The sequence below is a fragment of the Ammodytes marinus genome (assembly GCF_949987685.1).
Source record: "Ammodytes marinus genome assembly, chromosome: 11".
NCBI lineage: Eukaryota > Metazoa > Chordata > Actinopteri > Uranoscopiformes > Ammodytidae > Ammodytes > Ammodytes marinus.
The window spans coordinates 31,686,435-31,707,419 of NC_137215.1; the positions used below are offsets into that span (position 1 = coordinate 31,686,435).

The 20,985-nt window shown below is 40.9% G+C and overlaps 1 protein-coding gene across 1 annotated transcript in view; it reads left to right on the forward strand.

Moving 5' to 3' along the window:
• Positions 1-20,985, forward strand: part of nt5c2a (5'-nucleotidase, cytosolic IIa) — a 136,949-nt gene that overhangs the window by 13,397 nt on the left and 102,567 nt on the right. The window contains 1 exon segment of the mRNA XM_080036630.1: positions 18,742-18,862. Within this exon segment, the coding sequence (XP_079892756.1) occupies positions 18,762-18,862 (101 nt within the window). The 5' untranslated portion in view covers positions 18,742-18,761.

Below are 20,985 nucleotides of genomic sequence, written 5' to 3' on the forward strand. Positions count from 1 at the left end.
TAGGCCTTGTTTAAGAAATTTGACCTTCAATCTTTGTAAAATATTTACTTTAAATAAACCTTAAAGGGGACATATTATGCTAAATCTCGGTTTTAAAGGTGTATTTCCAAGGTCTACTAGAAAAGGTTTTCATGGTTTATTGTTCAAAAAACCCATTAGTTTTCTACCATTGCCCATTTCTTCATCGCCTTTTCCAGCCTTCTTTTGCCTCTATCTCAAAAGGTTGGTTTTGACATCTACCCCCCTTCGCAAAAATACTAGTCTGCTCTGACTGGTCAGATCTACATGGGCGTGCATGCACCGCCCTGCTCATTTACTCTATACCTACCTACATGGGCATGGCACACGCCCAGCTGTCAGTTTTGTTTACTTTTGGCCAATGCAGCATGGAGACCAATGTAAACATGTTTAGCTTCATTTCTACCACAAATATCGGCACACTAACCAGTTCTAAACTAAAAGATGTACAACTGAACCTGTTCAGACAGGAGTCTGAGCTGAAAACTGTGAAAATGGCATCAAGATTTCTGATTTCCCTGACATTATCCTCAGGTAAATACTGTTTAATTATGTCACAGTCAATAACATAATTTGAGCTAAGTATTTATGCATAAACTCTCTAAACTGGTAACATACACCCTGTTTTACGTTTGTCTTTACAGGTCTGTGGAATGATCTACAGCCCAGTGGAGTGAAAAAGCTTTGGTTGTGAACCGATACTGAGTTGACATGTAAAAATGTACAGTAACCATAATGGAAAAGAATGTATCCTGAATCAAGTCAAGATTCACTGGAAAGGCATTATCTTTTGTAAAATGTATGGTTGAAATAATTATGCTTTAGGTTTGTCAGAGCTGCAAATTCTGACAACATTTCAATATCTAGTAGATAATGTATAATTTGTATTGTGATCACTCATTCATAATAAAGTTTTACCGTTAAAAAAATGTATTGTGTTGCTTACTGTCACTGTTTGCTACCTGTAGTAAAGGATTACTTGAAACTCACATTTTCATCTCGCTGAAGATTTTCTCTGATAAAATAGTATCATTACATTTTAAAAAGACCAAAAACATCCTTAAAAATAAAGCAGTTTATTCATAGCCAGTGGAATGAAAATATGAAGTGTACATATCAAACAGAAGCAAAGCCATAACTTTTATGTAACTGTCCAGTTGTTGTTGGGCCCTGAAGAAGACCACCTGTCCCACCCAGTGAACACATCCTCCTCTGAAGGAACGGATAGTGTGACGGTCTTGGTGGCTCCGTCCGGCTCCATCAGGTCACTCAGATACCTGTAAAACATGGCACATTCAATGTTACATCATGTAGCCTAGCTGACATGTATAGGCCTACATCATACATCTGTTATGGCAAAGCTACAACAAATTCAGTATAGCCCTGGCTCAATAAGCAACAAGTTCTGAGTGATACTGTGTGCTTTTTGAAATATAATGGACAGGAAACAAACACCAGCAGAGACAACTTACAGTATTCCTGTCTATGTGTACATTACACTGGAGATCAGGTAATAGGCCCACTGCTGCTTGTACTACACACTGTCCGCAGACTTATTGCGGTGTGTACTTGAGCTATACAATCAGACAGCTAGCAGGTAGCAGGATGAAGCTGTTAAAAAAAATACTCTTCAGTTTCCAACACACCCTACAGTTTCACCGTCTGTTTTTCACACAGGGGCTGTCACGGCAGGACTAACGTGAGCTCACAAAAGAGCCAAATAACAGTCACTGCAAAAGACTCACAGCTCTAACCGTTAGCATAAAGCTAACGGTAAAGCTAGCGGGCGCTAATGCTAACGACTAAACCCCGCATTCTCTCATTTCAGTCGGTGTTGGTTATTATAGGAGGGATAAAATAAAGCACATTACAGACATTGAACTAACAAACGGACAGAATTATTTTAAAAATAGGACTACTTACATTTCGGACGGATGGTGTCTCTCAGTCTTCCTGGCTCAGTCTCCTCCACACTCCAGTAAAAAGGCTTTGATCACACTAACAGATTGCAAACCTTTGCTGGAGATAGCCTAACAAAAAATGAAGTAAATCCATTCAGCCCTAGTGTGCTTCGAGGCTGGGGTGTGATGGTAGCTTGAGGTTGAGCTCACACTGCAGCTTGTTGTTGCATGAGCGAGTGGAGGCTCAGCCAGGTGTGTGTGGTTACCAACGGGTCGTCTTGATTTGCCAATCAACTGCCGAGTTTCTGGTGAGCTTTCCCGTGGGAGTATTTATGATAACGAAAACCGACCGATTTCGTCATCAGTCGGTGTATTTTGGAACAAACCTTCAAATCCCCCCTTTTTTCGAAATAAGTGTCTCAGAAGAAACTGACATATTTGTCTTTTTGAAGCTTGTGTGTGCTGGTAGGGACGCCAATAACCTAAACAGTGTGTGCAAAAATTATCAAGAGTACTTTAGGATTAGGAAATTGTCAATTTTCACATTAATTGGTCCGGACAAAAAAAAAGGTTTGCCTGTTTAAGCCCAAATGCCATTATGTTCCCTAAAAACTAAAAACACAGACTGAAAACAGTCAAGGAAGAGCTTGTGCCTTTTGGAATATTAACTGTGCTCATTTGCATTCAACTTGAAACAAAACTCAACTGACATAAAAAATACAAAGAAGTCTTCTGTAAAGATAAGACCAACTATCAACTTTGGCAAATTAACTATTTGTTTGCAGAAAAAATATAATTTATGCCCTCTCAGGAAGGATACGAGATATTTTATGTACATGCTGTTCTAATGTGCAGCGCGCTGTTTATTATTAATATAGGCCTACCGGCCCGTCATCAGACACATTTGCACATCGGTCGCTCCTCAAGTAATCCAAGTCTTTTTTTTGTATGGGCAGAGATCGTTATTTTAAGTGTGTAGTTACAAAGTTTCATGTTTAACTTTGGTGTAGGGTCCGTCTCAACCACCGTGCGTAAAGGGTGCATTAGAACAGCTGACGGGAGGAAAAAGAAAAAGGCTCTCGCCTTTTTATCTCTCTTCCTTTTTTATAAGCCAGCCCGCTGTTTATTATTAATATAACGGCCCGTCATCAGACACATGTGCCGGATGGTTTTTGCACATTGGTCGCTCCATCAAGTTATCCAAGTCAGTGCTTTTTGTATGGGCAGAGATCGTTATTTTAAGTGTGTCTTTATGAAGTTTATTGTTAAACTTAAAGCTGCAGTTGAGAGTTTCAGCCGTTGGGATCCCAACGGCTGTTTTCCCAACGCTCTACCTGCTGTAGTTCCTCCCTCCGAACGACAGCTATGCGCGTTCATGTGAATTCAGTTACATTGACAGGAGACAAACACCATGTCCGATTCCGAGGTGATTAAACATTAGTAATGATAACTACATACGTACATATTGAGCATACATTTTAATCACAGACATACCATGTATGTTAGCTTAAAATCATTGTAAGTGTGCTGGTAGGCCTAAGAAAAGTAGCTGTAACAGCCAGGCAATATAGCAAACTAATTGTAACAGAGCGGAGAGGTGTGTGTGTCCTACTATCTATGCTCCTGCTCTGACCGCAGCTGGGAGGGGCTGCTCGGAGCTGCTGCGCGAGGAGCGGGCTGCGTGTTCTCCCGCTGCTCGTTGAGAAGAGGTGATACTTGCTTTGGCGAAAAAAGTCACCAATAACACCAGAAAAAAAAGCCAGATTTGTCGCTTGTCGCTGTTTTGAAAAAAAAAGTCGCCAGGGGGGCTGAAAAGTCACTAAATATAGCGACAAAATCGCTTTGAGTTGGCAACACTGAGCACAGGACGAGGGCTATAGGGCCAGCGGATGTCCTGCTGCTAGCGGCAGGCAGCCTAGGGGCAGAGGAAGGGGATGAGGTCGCGGTCGGAGAGGTCTTGATGTGATAGGGCAAGAAGACATGGCCGGTGTACTTTTTTTCGAGCTCTCTCCGTCTCCCTTTCAGCAGTTACCTTTTCAACATTCGTCTTTCCTCGTTTTTTTGCTGTCTTAGCGGTGTTAGTTGTTGGTATCCTGGGAATGGTAAATTGAGGGTTCGTTTGTGAAGACATTGCTACTCGCTGTCCGCCGTAGTAGCCTAGTACCAAACAGCTAGTGTCAGACTGCTAGGGTCGTGAACGCTCACGCAACTGACGCATCAACGTCGTTGCCAAGGTCCCACAGCCAATAAGAACGGAGAATCTGACCTCGCTCTGATTGGTCAAAATTAACATGAGCGGTGTCAATTTTGGGGGGCAGCACACAGAGGCAGGGGGGAGCAAAGTGATAAAAAAATATTTTCAGACCACTTCACCTACATATAGCTGAATGGCTATTATGACAGTTTTGCCAAATATTACAGTAAAAAAACTCTCAACTGCAGCTTTAAGTGTAGACTATTGTTTCCTTATCACCGCCGAGTTCCGCTGTATGTTGTTTTGGGTTCGTCTCCACCCGCCGTGCGTAAAGGCAGCAGAACAGCTGACGGAAGGAAAAAGAAACAAACTAGCTGACGAACGTGAGTAAACACTGCGGGGCTTAAGGCAGCGGTCAAGAAAACCTTTTTGCTTTGCTTTATTCTGCTCTCACCTTTTTATCTCTCTCCCTCTTTTATTAGCCCACACATATGCCTACACACACGTTAATTCTCACACATTGTATGTACAAGTCCAATGGGCAATTCTGGTGTCGACTAGACAGGCAGCGGACATTCAAACGTTTAACTGTCACGATCGCCGTCTGCTCGCTTGCGCTCGTGCTTGTGCGCGTGTCATTTGACGAAATGGAAACTTTACAATTGTTGCAAGTGTCCGTATTGTCGTCTTTTCAAGTGAAAAACAACATTTAGAGAGATTTGTTTGCTGCGTTCTGAACCAAAACAACGCAGCGTGAGTGTCAAATCATGACGCATTTGCAACGAGCGGAACCGATAAGCGGAATCGTTAAGCAGGCATGTTAGCGATTCCAAGGAATTGGTAGACTCGGCACCGGTTCTGAAGAGGAACCGGGTCTCGATTCCCATCCCTAGTGATACGTCAGAGTCTCCAAACACCACAGAAGTTTACAATAACACCATTTAAAGTCTGTAGATTTGTCGCTAGTCGCTTTTGACAAAAAAAAGTCGCCCGGAGGATTTGGAAAGTGGCCAGATTTAGCTCAAAATGCTACCTGCGATTAATGTGCTGTGCAACCTGAACGCGGAGTTGTGTGTGTCTCCTCTCTGCTCTGACTGCAGGCTGAGACTGCTGCAGGAGGCTACTGAGAGACTAACCGCCCGTGAGTGCTTGTGAACGGGCAGTGGCTCACGGCAGCAGCCGCTGACAATTTTTTTTCTTTTAAGATTTATTTATTTATTTATTTATTTTTATTTTTTCCCATCCCGTAGCGTAGCCTCCTCGCGCCCCCCTGGTAGAGTGTCCGCGCCCCACTGGTCTAATGGATTTGTCTTGCATTACAGTTTATGAAATATATATCAATGGCACAATTTACCCCAAGGTATTCTCTCCAAAGGCACAACTTACCCCGCACCAGGGGCAAGTTGTGCCACAAGACAACTTTTTTTCCGAAAGCTATATTTCACTAACAGTTTATTTCAGATCCAAAGTTATTGTTGCGGGGGATGCACCAGATCCTGTAATATACGAAAACATTTTAGTTGGAGACATTACTGTCAAGGCCTCACTTTAAAGTCACTTTAGGTAAAAAGTGGCACAGCTCCCCCCACTCTCCCCTACTTCTTTTTCATGTCTATTATTGAGGGTTTGGACGCTGGTGTTATTTTACTAGCATGCATAAGGCTTTATTCAAAGAAAAAGAGAAAATATAAGGCACACCTGTCAATGTAGCGCTGTCCAGTTCAACGTCAATGTAGTGCTGTCCAGTTCAACACCAATGCAAACTACTAAAATAAAACATGTGGGCTACTTAGGGGCACTTTACACGGTGAAAACGTGACAGTTTTCCCGTTTTTGGTTTAAAAAATACAGTAGGGCTGTCCCCGACTCGGAATTCCAGTTTACGAGTGAAATCAAATCAAATCAAATCAGTTTTATATGTATAGCCCAAAATCACAAATACATTTGTCTCAGTGGGCTTTACATTTCATACAATATGATACAATATGACACCCTGCCCTTACACCCTTAGCTCGGCTGAGAAAAAACTCCCAGTAAAAACCCTTTACCGGGATTAAAATAAATAGAAGAAATCTCAGGGAGAGTCGACAAAGTAAGGGATCCCTCTCCCAGGACGGACATACTGCAATAGATGTCATAAGTAGAGAAAATCACGAAGGAATTTGATCATTGACCAGGTGATTACATGGTAATACTAAAGTAAAGTGCGAACAGTGATGCCGGTAATGTTTGTTTGTAACCTTTATTTAACCTCGAAAGATCAATTGAGGGGTGACCCTCTTTTACAATGACGTCGAGTACAGATACACAATATACAATGAGAATACATAATAAGTTTACACACACACACACACACACACAGACAACAACAATTTAAAACATTCAGATCAATTGAATGAAATAAATAATAGCCTAATTAAAACAGTTACACGTGTGGAGGGGTTGATTCAAAATAATACTTTTAAATTGGTTAACAGATATGAGTGTATTTATTTTAATTGTATGTTGTAGGCTGTTCCAGGAGTCAGGGGCACTATAGCTAAAAGCGGTTTTACCAAGCTCAGACCGGGCATAGGGGACATATAACATGATCATGTCAGTTGAGCGGGTTTGATAAAGCCCATCTGAAATAAGCAGCATTTCTGTCAGATAGAGTGGTAGCTTTCCAGTCAGAGCTTTATATATAAAAATATGCCAATGTGCATCACGTCTCTCCTTAAGGGAGGACCACCCAACCTTTTCATATAAAACACAATGGTGTGTATCATAAGCATCTCCTGTAATGAATCTCAAAGCAGAGTGAAATACAGAGTCAAGGAGTTTAAGGCATGAACGAGATGCATGCCGATAAAACACATCACCGTAATCAAGGACAGACATAAAAACTGCCTCAATAATCCTTTTCCTACTAAACAACGGGAAGGTAGCTTTATTCCTATAAAAATATCCAATCTTTTGTCGCAGACGACAGACAAGATTTTTTATGTGAAATGTAAAAGAGAGTTTTTCATCTAGCCAGATACCAAGGTACTTATATTCAGAGACTCTCTCGATCAAAGAACCGTTCACAGCATAGATGCATGCACTATTGTCTAAATCTCTAGCCCTAGAGAACAACATGAATTTAGTTTTAGTCTGGTTAAGGACAAGTTTAAGTGAAATAAGAGCATTCTGAAGAGCATTAAAGGACAGTTGCAGGTTCTCAATAGCTGACTTTGCAGAGTCAGCAACACAATACAAGATGGTGTCATCAGCATATAAATGGATTTGACAACCACTGACAAGAGACACAATATCATTGATGTAGATGGTGAATAGTACCGGACCTAAAATTGAACCTTGTGGAACACCTTTGGTTATGGGTAAGAAACCAGATTGGATATTACCTAGCTTCACACATTGAGATCGGTCAGAAAGGTAATTACTGAACCAGCTACACGCATTTTCACTAATACCAATGTTAGCCAATTTATCTAATAGTAAAGAATGGTCTACTGTATCAAAGGCTTTACTGAGATCAATAAAGAGGGCAGCACAGTGATTACTATTATCTAAGGCAGAGACAATATTGTTAGTAACCAGAGTGATGGCAGAGATAGTGCTATGGTTAGTTCTAAAACCAGATTGGTGAACAGATAAAATAGTGTGACTTGAGAGAAATGTTTTCAATTGGTAATTAATAAGGGATTCCAGCGTTTTTGACAGACATGACAGTCTGGATATTGGCCTATAGTTATTAGGGTCAGTTTTTTCTCCCGCTTTATACACAGTAACGCGTTACCGGCATCGGACCTCTTTTTTCAGTAACGAGTAATCTAACGTGTTACTATCTCCAAACCAGTAATCAGATTAAAGTTACTCATCAAAGTCACTGTGCGTTACTTTTTCTGTCATTTTCCTTAGTAAAACATTTTACATAACTGCACAAATGACTGCGATTGCGATATAATGTAAATAAATACGCGCGCATGTGTCTCTAAACGCTCCAACTGCTCCAACCGCTACTCTCGTCTTTTTGGTAGCGCCCCTCGTCTCTGACATGCAGTGTGTGTGTGTGTGCAGCAGCATTACGGCCGAGTTTAAGCTGAACTGTGGCGCAACACAAACGTTTTCCCCCCCATGAAATATAGCGTCTGCTATGGGGATATTTAGGATTCGGGTACGGTGACGTTGAAGAGATAGTGTTTAAAACTTGGAAACTTATAGTCACGTGGCGACCGGTGGCCGCACACACCCAGTCTATCAACACATGAGACATCGCAGAGAAAAGTCAAATTAATGCATGAGAGTGAAGGGCCAAGCAAGTTAAGTTTAAAGACACTGCTACTGTCTTTGCACTTTGGAGGAATGCATTTATTTTCATGGGGGGAAAAAGTTTTTTTTTTATTACATTTTTTAAACCATAATTTTTATTATTTTGAAAACAGCTACTAGCCTACAAGCTTTATTTTATATATTTTCAATGATTCTTAATGTGTACATGTTTTAAACTGAGATATATGGTTTTCAAAACCTGTAAAGTAACGTTTAAAGTAACTTGTAATCTAACTTAGTTACTTTTAACATCAAGTAATCAGTAAAGTAACTAAGTTACTATTTTAAGGAGTAACGAGTAATCAGTAATCAGATTACTTTTTCAAAGTAACTGTGGCAACACTGAGTGCGAATAGTGTGGATGCAGGAAGACTTCAGATGCTGCCAGAGGATCCACACCGTCTCGTCACCACCAGGGAAAACTAAGATTTCCAGCGCCGGGATTACATCCCTTGTCTCCAGGTGGCGTCCTTAACCACTGTAGGGCTGCAACTAACGATTATTTTGATAATCGATTAATCTGTCGATTATTTTCTCGATTAATAATCGATTAGTGTTTTGGTCCGTAAAATGGTGAAAAATGTTGATCAATTTTCCAAAGCCCATGTTGACGTCCTCAAATGTATTGTTATGTCCAAAACACACAGATATTTCAGTTTACTGTCATAATAGGATTAAAGAAATCAGAAAATATTCACATTTGTTGAGCTGGAATCAGAGAATTTGGAAATGTTTTATTAAAAACGTACTCTAAACGATTAATCGATTATCAAAATAGTTGGCGATTATTTTAGTAATCGATTAATAATCGATTCGTCGATTAATCGTTGCAGCTCTAAACCACTGCAACATCTTCAGCAGATGTTACCGGATGGGGGACCAGATCCACACCGTCTCGTCACGACCAGGGAAACTGGAAGAGGACAGACAGGCAACCAATGAGCAAAGCAAAAATTAATTTAAAGATTGAACAAGGGTAGTTGGAGCGCAGCTGAAGCGCGAGCGTGCCCGAGCCTCGGCGAGCCGGTGAGAGAGAAACAACACAGAGCCGGTGACAGCTGCAGAGAATGGTGATTCGCGCGAGTAAAAAAGACAAGATGCTCGCGGTCTACGGGGGCTTGATTGTTTCCAAGGCGACCTATCTTTACTACAGCACACAGGGACGTTGGAACTACCTTCTTGGGGGGGGGGGTGCTGTAAATTGGCCGAGGAGCAGCACTATCACACAAAGCAGTAGGCTACTGGTAAAATTAGAAATCTATAACCATGATAAAATAGCCTAATTATATTTAAAAGAATTTGATTAGAATTAAGCTATTAAAACAAACTATAAAAGCAAATAACATTTAAGAATTTTCCAAAGTATCCCCTTATAGCCTTTTTTAAAAAAAAATCCTGAATTTGAAGGACGTAGGTTTTGATTAAACATTGGGTTGTGACAATTTGTAAGTGGGGATCTGGGGGTACTCCCCCCAAATTTTTTGACCATTAAATGCTTAATTTCCTGCATTCTGGTGAATTTGTATTCACCAATTTGTTCATTTTCTGCATTAATTTGTATTCTTGAGCCCCGCTGTGATCGGTGAATGATAACCGGGGCAGTGCACGTCACGAGTGGAAGGCTTCCGCGATCTCCGTTAGTTTCAGTTTACAGCCGACAAAGTTACAATCACAACGATCGCATAGACAGCGCATGGACAGCGTTTTAATGAAGCCTCTCATTCTTATTATCATAAGGGCGTTGAAGCAAATGATGAAATCTAAACATTACGGCGGCCCTGGTGGTGCGTAAAAGGACAGCGCAGTTGGCAATCTCTCCTCAGCAGTGCAAGCCACAGTAAAACTCCATCGCACGGCCGATTCCTGCCTCTGATACGTTGACTCGCAACATAATGTCTTGAGGCTTTGCATTGGCTTTGGCGATTTCCCGTGCCTATTTTTTCTCTCCACACAAAGCATTCTCTCTCCCATTGCACACACGCATGCCCCGGCCGCTTCTGAGAGCACAGACAGTGTTGGTTCCACCCGAAAAAATTAAATAAACACAACTTGGACACAGGCCCTGAAGCTGAATGACCGCTCTGGTAACGGGCAGTCCATTACTGGACGCAGAATACTAGACCCCGATTATAAGACGACCCGACTTTTTTACGACCTTATGAAGTGTTAATATGTCTTTACTTGATGCATGCGCGCTCACCGGCCGGCGGGGACACATTTCTTATCAGCGGTTACTTGGCACGATACCGGCACACACCTTGGAGGAGCAGGTGCGCAGGTGAACGTTGCATCCTGTCAGCGCGTCTTTCTCTCTCTTTCTCTCTCCCCCCTGTGGTAGGGCGTTTAGCAGACTGGATTTTTAATGATAACCTAATGCTCATTAGTTCGTGCCCCTCAGCACTCTGACTCTACCGAAGTGCGCATGGGAAGGCGGGGCACAACCGTAATCTCATCCTGGGCACGGTGAATAAATGCGACGGGCATATAAATGTAATCTAGCCTATATAGTATATAGCCTATAAACTATATTATAGTGATTATGATCTGTCAAGTTGATGTGAGGGAGCAGCAGATGGGAAAGAGGACATAGGCTATGAGATTGTTTACAGAGCAATCGCGGGAGCACAGGGCAAAGTGTAGGGGGGCGGAGAGGGGGTGCAGGCGGTGGTGAGGGGGGGTGTGGCCGCAGCACATAGCAGAGCAGAATCAATAGGCATATATAGTGCGCAATTTGCACAGCACTAACGCTGAGCATTCACCAAAAAAATAAAAGTTTCCCAGCTAATGTACTCAGGATCTCGTAATTATGAGAAAAGATCTCGTAATTACGAGATAAAGATCTCGTAATTATGAGATAAGGATCACCCTCTCATTCATCAATAACGATGTCTGTGTGTGTGTGTGTTTGTGTGCAGACGAGGTGAACCTATAGCCATAGGCAAACGTAGGCAATTGCCTTGGTTTCCGGACTACAATGGGCCCCATAATCAATACAATTATTTTAAATATTTTTTTACTGTTCATTCATTAATCAGCGATCGGGTAGCCTATACTGAGGGACACACTTCCGGCTTTACGCCCGTGATCAGCTGCTGAGGTACGACTGGGCTTTTCTCCTGAACAGTCCTAGTGACTGCATATCTGCGCAAAGTTGACATGGATACTCATTGTTATGCCCTCCTTGTAGAAAGTTCTTATGTGTTTGTATGAGTCAAGGATCACACCGAGTTTAAACGACTGCATTTAATCAAAGCATTCAAAAACTGCGCTCCGATACAGTAACAAACAGGAGGTAAAAGTGAACTAGCCCACCGGGCATTCTGATTGGATGAGGCAACACAGTACGGTGGCTCCGGTGGCTCATAATGAACAAACTGCATGTAATTTAACCAAATGCTAATGTAGCCGTTAGCACACTTCCAAAATGACAGCAGAAGCTGTTTTACCTCTCTCAAATTAAGCAACCAATCACCGCTAACCGAAACACAACCCACGACAACCAACAGGAGGCAAAGCCAATCACAAAATACATAAGGCGGGACTATAAAGAGGCAACGCATTAACCCTTTCTCGTCGTTGTCATATCCTTCTCAATATTGGTATGGACACGTCCACACCGTCCATACGCAATTTTACGCCCATGAAGGTAACCAATCACAACGGAGTGGGGTTTGCAGGAGGGGGGGGGGGCGGAGAAGCACAAAGCAGTGTGTGGAGCAGACTGCTGTGCTCGCTCAGATGAGAGGAAGAGTGTCCCGAAAATCTACATGGTTTTTTGTGATGTGATTCGTGTCAGGTTGCTCTATAGCAGTTTTTAACAAGAAATTAAGACCAGAAAAGTAGTATAATAGGAGATCTTTAATCCATGTGTACTGTGTCCCTGTAAATCACTGTTTTGTGTAGCTTCATTTATCCACACAGTTTGTTTGGGTCAGGATTTTATATCATGTCACCTCCTATATTGTCTGCGTCACTCTTTTTTTTTTTTTTTTTATTTATAGAGTATTGCATACATCAAAACATTGTTTACAAGTTATTTCTTGTTGTTGATTACTGAAAATAAAAAACAGTACAAGTGAAACAATCAATGATCGTAACCAGCAAAACCTTAATACTCCCCTTTCTGTTTTTTTTTTTTTTTTTACTTTTCTAGAACAATGTAACAGGGATGCATTGACAATAATAATATATCAATATATCAAAGAGAGAGAAGAGAAAAATAAAAATAAATAAATAAAGAAAGAAAGACACCTTTTGAAGGGGGATAACCTAGCACCTTTTAGAGTGGGTGTATTTTTTACATCAAATAAATAAGAAAAATAGAAATAGGAAAAACGTAGCATGTTTTTTCTAGATTAGAAATAATAGACATAAATAAGAATACAAACAAAAACAAATAAAAAGGGCAACAATCCATCACATGTAGGGGTTCGGTTTGGGAGATTTTTCTTCCCTTAATCCATCGGAGCTATATAATTTGTCTGCGTCTTTTTCATGAACAAAGTCCAATTTTCCCATATCTTAGTGAACTTGTCCATTTGTAAATTAAGTGAGAAGGTTATTTTTTCCATCAGATAAATGTCATTAATTGTGTCTGCCCATTCTTCTAATGTGGGAGGATCGGGATGCAACCAATGTCTAGTAATGTTTTTCTTAGCTACTGTTATCATTATTTGAAATAAATATTTATCAATATTTCTCATAAAAAAATCAGCTTTACCTAGAATAAATGTTTCGAAGTTATTAGGAATTTTCGTGTGGAATATTTTTTCCATTGTTTTATGTACCTCTGACCAAAAATGTTTTAACCCTGGGCATTCCCAAAATATATGCCAATGGTTTGCATCCCGATTTCCACAGCCTCTCCAGCATTTAGAGTCTCCTCCAGAGTAATGGGCTTTTAGTTTTGGGGTAATAAAAAATCTTACTAAGCACTTCCATGCGAACTCCCTCCATGTGTATGAACTAGTACATTTCCATTGTGAATCACAGTAGTTATGCCATTCCTCTATTGTCATCTCAAAGTTTCCCTCTCTTTCCCATTTATTTTTTATGTATTCTGTAGAGTATGTTTTTTTTGTCAAGAAACCTTTATATAATCTAGAAACTGTACCTTTGTTAGATTCACCTGAATAGGCCCTTAAAATTTCTTTCAGCACCGGGTCTTCCAAATCTATTGGATTTTTTTTTCTACATTTATCAAAATAGTTACGCAACTGTAAATACCTAAAAAAATCTTGTTGCTCTAAGGAGAAGTCTTTTCTTAGAGTTTGGAAATCTTTCAATTGCCCTTTTTTTGTAAGTGAGTAGAAGGTTGTAATCCCTTTGTCTATCCATGTTTTAAATCTAAGATCTAATTGATTGGGTTTAAAGTCAGAGTCATACGCACTCCACCTAATTATCCATAATTTATCCGTTAATTTATATTCTGTCTTGATTGTATTCCAAACTTTAAGTTGAAACTTAAGCCATGGGTTTTTCAATGTATCCATTATTCGGCCTGACTCTTTATTTCCCAAGACTGCCTGAATAGGGGAATCTTTAATTAAACTCTTTTCAATGTCCTTCCATCTTGCATTATAGTCCTGATTGCATAAATTCAATAAGGGCCTAATTTGGGTTGAGTAAAAATAATCTCTCAAATGAGGAACTCCCATTCCACCTTCTTTTTTCGGGAGTTGCAATGTCTTGAATCGCACTCTCGGTTTTTTCCCTTGCCAAATAAACCTCGAAAGAATTTTATCCCAGTCGTGGAATTGCATTTTGGAAATTTCCACGGGGAGAGCCTGAAACAAAAACAAAATTCTAGGAAGAATATTCATCTTGATGGATTCTATTCTTTGAGTCAAACTCATAAAAGGGTTAGAATTCCATCTTAATATGTCAGATTTGATCTTATTCAGGAGTGGGTCATAATTAATTTTTTTAATAGTTGTAATTTCTTTTGGTAATAATACCCCAAGATATTTTATTGCCGTTTGGTCCCACTTCAGATGAAATCTGTCTTGTAAAGCTCTTGGTGGAGTATAGTTTACTCTTAAAATTTGAGTTTTTTGGATGTTTAATTTATATCCCGCATATTTGCCAAATGTTTCTAACAAATCGAATAATTCAGGTAGAGATTCAGAAGGTTCACTTAAAAACATCAAAATATCGTCCGCGTATAGCGCCACCTTGTGTTCATCATTATTTATGCTAATTCCTTTGATACTGTTTCTTTGCCTGATCCACTGAGCCAGCGGCTCAATATATAATGCAAAAAGAAGTGGTGACAATCCACAGCCCTGCCTAGTACCTCTTTCTAACTTAATAGATTTTGATAGATGTCCGTTTATTTTAATTTGGGCGGATGGGTTATTATAAAGAGAGCTGATACCTTTGATAAAATTTTTATGGAAGCCAAATTTTTCAAGGACCCTGTACAAAAACTCCCAGCTTACTGAGTCGAAGGCCTTTTCCGCATCTAGACTAACCAATAAGGCCTGTAAATTTTGTTCTTGAATATGGCTTAATATACTTAGTGAGCGTCTTATACTATCATGCGTTTGTCTCTGTGAAATAAATCCAGTTTGATCTGTGTGAATAAGCATGGGAAGGACTGCTTCGACTCTTCTTGCTAGGATTGATGTATATAATTTATAATCGACATTAAGGACAGAAATTGGTCTAAATGATCCACAGTCTAATCTATCTTTTCCCTCTTTGGGGATTACTGATATAGTAGCTTCTCTCCACGTAGGGGGGACAATGCCTTCTTTTAATGCTTTATTAAATATATGGAGGAGGCTTGGTTTTAATTCAGTCCTAAAAGTCTTGTACCATTCGGAGGAGAATCCATCCGGTCCCGGAGACTTGTTGGATTTTAGCTTAGAAATCGCTTTATCCAATTCTTCCACTGTTATGTCTGCCATCAATTTATTACTTTGGTCTTCGATTAAGGTGGGTAGGTTAAGAGAATCTAAGAATTGTTTAATATTTTGCTCCCCCTCCAATTGTGGTTGGGTATATAATTGATTATAATATTTTTGGAAGGCTGTTTGTATTTCTTCTCTTTTGAATACCAAGGTCTTTGTATCCGGGTCTCTAATTTTATAGATAGTACTGTCTGCTTTTTGTTTTTGTAATTTTCTCGCTAAAAATTTTGCAAATTTTGTACCAGCTTCATAGTATTTTTGTTTTGTATAAATCATATTTTTTTGTATCTCTTGAGTATATAAGGTATTTATCTCCCTCCTGATGTCCTTTAATTTTACTGCCACATTTGCGTTTAGGTCCTTTTTATGTTTTGTCTCAAGCTCTCCCAGTTCTTCGTTTAGTTTTGCTAATCTCAGTTGTCTTTCTTTCTTTTTCCTTGCACAATAAGAAATTATTTTCCCCCTTAGAACAGCTTTTAAAGTGTCCCATACAATTTCTGAGGCAACTTCTCCATTATTATTTTCTTTAAAGAATTGTTCTATTTCTTTCTTTATTTGTGTTTTAAATGGCATATTATTAAGGATACTTGAGTTCAATCTCCATAAAGTATTTCCTACTTGGCTGTTTATTTGAATTGTTACCATAACTGGGGCGTGGTCTGACAAATCAATATTTCCATGTTCACACTGTTCCACTCTATGACGGTCTCTCTTGTAAATAAAAATATAATCAATTCTTGTATACACGTCATGAGGATGAGAATAATGGGTATAATCACGCCCTGTCGGGTGTATTTCTCTCCAGAGATCTATCACCCCCAGTTCTGACATAAGAATTTTAATTTTTTTGTGAGTTGAGGTTTGAGTATTCATCCTCGAGGAGTCTAACCTCGGATTGATACGTATGTTCCAATCACCCCCGCATATAAGGATGCCTCTTGCTTCTGACATTAAATCAAATATTTTCCTATAAACAGAAATGTGACTGCCTGGAGGAATATAAACATTTAGTATTGTTATTTCAGTATCTTCTATCTTCCCTGAGACCAACACATATCTTCCTTCTTTATCTTTTATCTCTGAGGTTTTCTCAAACGGGACTCTATTGGATATCAAAGTGGCTACTCCTCTTCTATGGCCTGATTTGTATGATGAGTAAAATACTTTTGAAAATCCCATCCTTTCAAGTTTTTCATGCTCAACTGAGTTAAGATGAGTTTCCTGTAATAATGCAATATGTGCTTTTTCTTTTTTCAATTTATTCAGAATCTTACTTCTTTTTATTGGGTTAAGGAGTCCATTTATGTTATATGAAATAATCTTAATTTTTTGGTTATCTGTCAGGCTTTTTGTGCTACGTTGATCCCCTCCTGCCTTCTCCCTCTTGGTGGTGTTGTTATTTTTTTAAGAACATTATGCACCCCAAAAACATTTATGAACCTTAAGAACAAAACTATATACAAAAATAAGATGAACTTCAATCTTATTAGAACCATTCTACCTGTTTTAGCGTGCGTTGCTTCCTTTGGTGAGGCTCGGTCTAATCGAGCCTTTCTAGTGCCCCTGGTGTTAAGGCACTCATGAAGGGAAAATCCTCTCTTTCCTGAGAGAGGAGCCCTAAAAGATGGTTGCATATCGTCCATTGACATGCAGACTGCATCTTTGTGTCCCGACTACTTTCTAGTGTTATCTGTAGGAGTCCTCAGTATTTGTAACTCAAAACAAATCAGAACTATCTCAGCCCTCGCAGTTCAAGCTAGGAAATACACATTGCTTATAACAGTCTTATAGTTCCAGGTTAGCTCTTAATAGGTCCACAAAAAACTATATTGTTCAATTAAATCAGGTTGCTAGGCTTGAACCACATAAATCAGGCTAATATTTACTTGGTGGAGTGTGTGTTTCGTTTGAATTCCTGCAGTTTTTCTCTGATGGACCGCTGTCTGGTTCTCCCTTCTCGCTGCGTCTCTGCGGCTGTGCCCGCTGTCACCTTCGGGTCCCCGGCCACCTGCCATGCCGAAATGAGTTGAAGCTCCCGGTCATCTTGGTCGAGTGGTGCCGTGATGACGGTGACCGGTAGTCCCCGCAAAGCCATGTCCTCCGTTGCCTGCGCCGCGCTCTGGTACAGCTGGATGCCATCGTTATAGTAGACTCGAAGTTTTGCTGGGTAGGGGGTTTGGAACTTGATTTTCCGCTCCTTCAGTATCTTCTTCGCCTCAAAGTATTCAAAGCGATGTTTAAGCACCGCGGGTGGATAGTCATGGTCTATGAAGAAGCGGGTGTTGTTGTAGTAAACAGATTTCTTCTGCCATGCTCGGCGGATCACCTCTTCCTTTACTCTGTAGCTAGCAAACTTAGCAACAATAGACCGGGGCTTTGACCGTGCGTCCCCTGGTTTAGCTGCCTGAACTCGGTGAGCTCGCTCGATCCGGACCTCCATGTCCTCCGAAATATCCAATGTTTCTCTCAGTAGTTTCTCTAGGAAGCCACACATGTTCTCGCCCTCATCCTTCTCGGGTATACCATAAATCCGTAGGTTATCCCGGCGGGCTCGCCCTTCTTGGTCAATTAGCTTAGCCTCGGTGTTAGCTTGGCGATGCATTAGCTTTTTCATGAGCCTGCCCATAGCCTGTAGTGCTGTCTCGGCTTCTTCAATCCTACCTTCAGCTTCATCGAGTCTGTCGTTTGTTCTGCGTTGTTCTTCTTTTATCTCTGAGAGTTGTTGTTTATTGTCGCGCCTGAAGTCTTTTATCTCCCGCAATATGCAGCTCAAAGTAGTATGCTCTGCCCCATCATCCTCACTAGGCCCGTGGGTAGGGGAGCTACTCGGGCTAGCTTGCGTTAGCTGAGACCATTCTTCCTCATTCCGTGTCTCTGTTGCGACCTGAGTTCTCCTACTTGCTTTCTTACTAGCTCTGCCCTCTGCCATATTTGTTTCAGTTCGTTGTTCGGGATATTCTCAATGTTTTTAGGGCTATTTTCTTAACAAGTCGGGGAGCGCAGAAGTCAAGCAGCCATCTTGTGTCACGTTCAAGGCGGAACCCGTCTGCGTCACTCTTTAACATAATAAGATAAGATTACTTAAAGCTGGGGTATATGATTTCTGATTGGTCAAAGTTAACATAAGCTATACACTTTGACCAATCAGAGTGAGGCTCCGATTCTCTGTTCTTATTGGCTGTTGGGACTGTCCATTCACTTTGGCACGACTTTGTTGATGTAGAGTGTGTCAGGGAGGGACCATAGGGGAGGTACCAAAGAGAACAAGTGGAGCGGTTGAGGTATTAGAATTCGAATCTCTATCCCAACTGCCATTTTCTCCCCAAATCCTCCACCCCAGCTTTAAATAAAGAGCTGTGTGACTAGTTCTGGCTTTAATGGGCAGCTATTCTTTTCACAGAGACGTTTGAACTGTTCAAGATGACTACTTCCTGGAGTGATCGTCTGCAAAACTATGCTGACCTACCAGCCAACATGGACCGCTTGGCTATGAAGAAGTATCGACGTAAAGCTCACCATAGGTAGGTGTTAAGGTGCGAACACTGCACTCTGACGCGCGACAAGATTAGATACAAAGTCAACGTACAAGTGTGTCGCCGCGCGAATCGGTGTCAAGCGGCAGGCATTGAGCATTTCACACATGTAGAATGCAGAAGTTGAAAATATTGAACTTTTTGCGCGTTGCCGCCCCGCAATAGCCAATCAGCGTTGAGCTCCTTCCGATGGGTCCGTGTATATTTTGGTAATTCGATTTTCATTTCAGAGAAGGATATTGAAAAACCAAAAAACGAGAGGTTATTTGATTTTCGTTTTAAAATACCAAAATTTAAATTTAAATACAAGGTGACAAACTTATCTAAACAAAACTTGTTTATTCATTTTCTGCGACAGGAAGTTGCCATTTAGCCTACAAAGTAAGAGCGCTTTCGAGGACTGTGTAGGAGAGTGCGAAAAAGTGCGGCCCTAGCGTGTGTATGTGTGCGGGCGGTTTGGGCGTGTCTGCGGGTTATGAGATGGCAGGGAGGCTTCATCTAAAATTATTTAATTGAAGAGGCTTCACGTTTTTCTTCATAAATTGTGCATGAGTGCATCTTAAATACGTGACGGGACTGTGTAGGAGAGATGAAAAGGGCAGTTAGTTGCTGCCACTCTGTCTGTCTGAAAGAAAGGACAGCGCCACTTTCAGACAGGAAATGAACGCAAAAAATACGACATAAAATGGTACTGACTCTTCCGTTGAAGCGATCTTTTTCAAGTTAAAATTATAACGTGCCAATTTTATTTCCTTAAACGCGCTAACACACACACACACACACACACACATCTGGGTGCAATACTTTTTGAGTAGATTGAGTAGCCTACAGCAGCATCATGCACCTAGTCTTAGCTATGACTTTGCTATAATATTCTTCCAAAGGAAAATTAATCAACTGTAATATTATTGGCTTTACATCATCAACTTAGCGCAGCTTTCACTTAAAGTTTTCATATGTTGAACAGTCTTGTATTTTGAAATAGCCTATGACAGTATCATGGCGTTACTACAGCGAGGTTGCAAATCATCCTGGTAGCGCTATTGTCCATCACAGACGCGGTTCGCAGCCTATGACGCACGGGACCATGGGGCGCCCTCCTAACCAGGCGACAGGAGAGATTTTATCCTTTCCACGCACAAGCCGAAGCTGGTGGCAGTTCCTGAACAGCCGCGCCTGCTAGGCGAGGGTTTGCCTTTAGTATTGGTGGAGATGATACAGAGTGCCGGGGCTTTATCTACCCGTTCTCTGTATAGATGGCAACGGGTAACTCCTCGTACCCCCTTATCATGTTGATACGGTCAAGTTAAAATATCTGTCCCTGAAAATGACATTATTATTAGCCCTGTCCACAGGGAAGAGAGTCGGTGATTTGCCCGCTTCCTTTTGCATCAGCAGAACAGCGTCGCTTACAGAGGTGTCCGGTCCGTGCGCTCTTGGCATATTTGGAGAGGAAGCGTGCATTATGCCGTTCTGACCAGCTGTTAGGGGTCTGAACCTCTTCCCATTTTCAGCACCCAATGTCCCTGTCTAGTCCCATGTCTCCAAAAAATTAAAGTAAGGAAAACCCCCCCGATTTACCGAGTCGTTTAGAGGGGTCGGGTGTTTGTCACCTTTTTCACCTTTTATGAGTTTGCAGGTCTGGTTTAAGCATAAGCAAAAACTGTAAATAAATGGTGCAAATAATTTTCTGCATTTTGTGTTAAAATATTCATTTCTATACAAAAATTAAAAAATCTGTAAATAAAGACACAAAAGGCAAAGTTACAACACCAATAATCCCATCTATCTATATAGTAATAAGTGCATATTCTCCTCTCAAAAAGTGCACTAGATCCAGTCATATACAAAAAAAATTGCATGCACAGAATGACCCGCCCTGTGCATTCCACCCACTCTGCACTATAGTCACTCTTAACGTTGCAGCTGATCCAGCAGCTGCGTGCGGCCAAACATAGCAGCACGCTAGCCTGTGTTGTGAACTGTTAACGACTGTGTCGCGGGCGGTAATTAATGTCGGAAGCGACAGGAGGATAAACATTGTGTGCTCTGTTCAGAGCCCGGGAGGACACAAATGTCCGCCGTTTTCAGAGGTGTGTGTATATATTAAG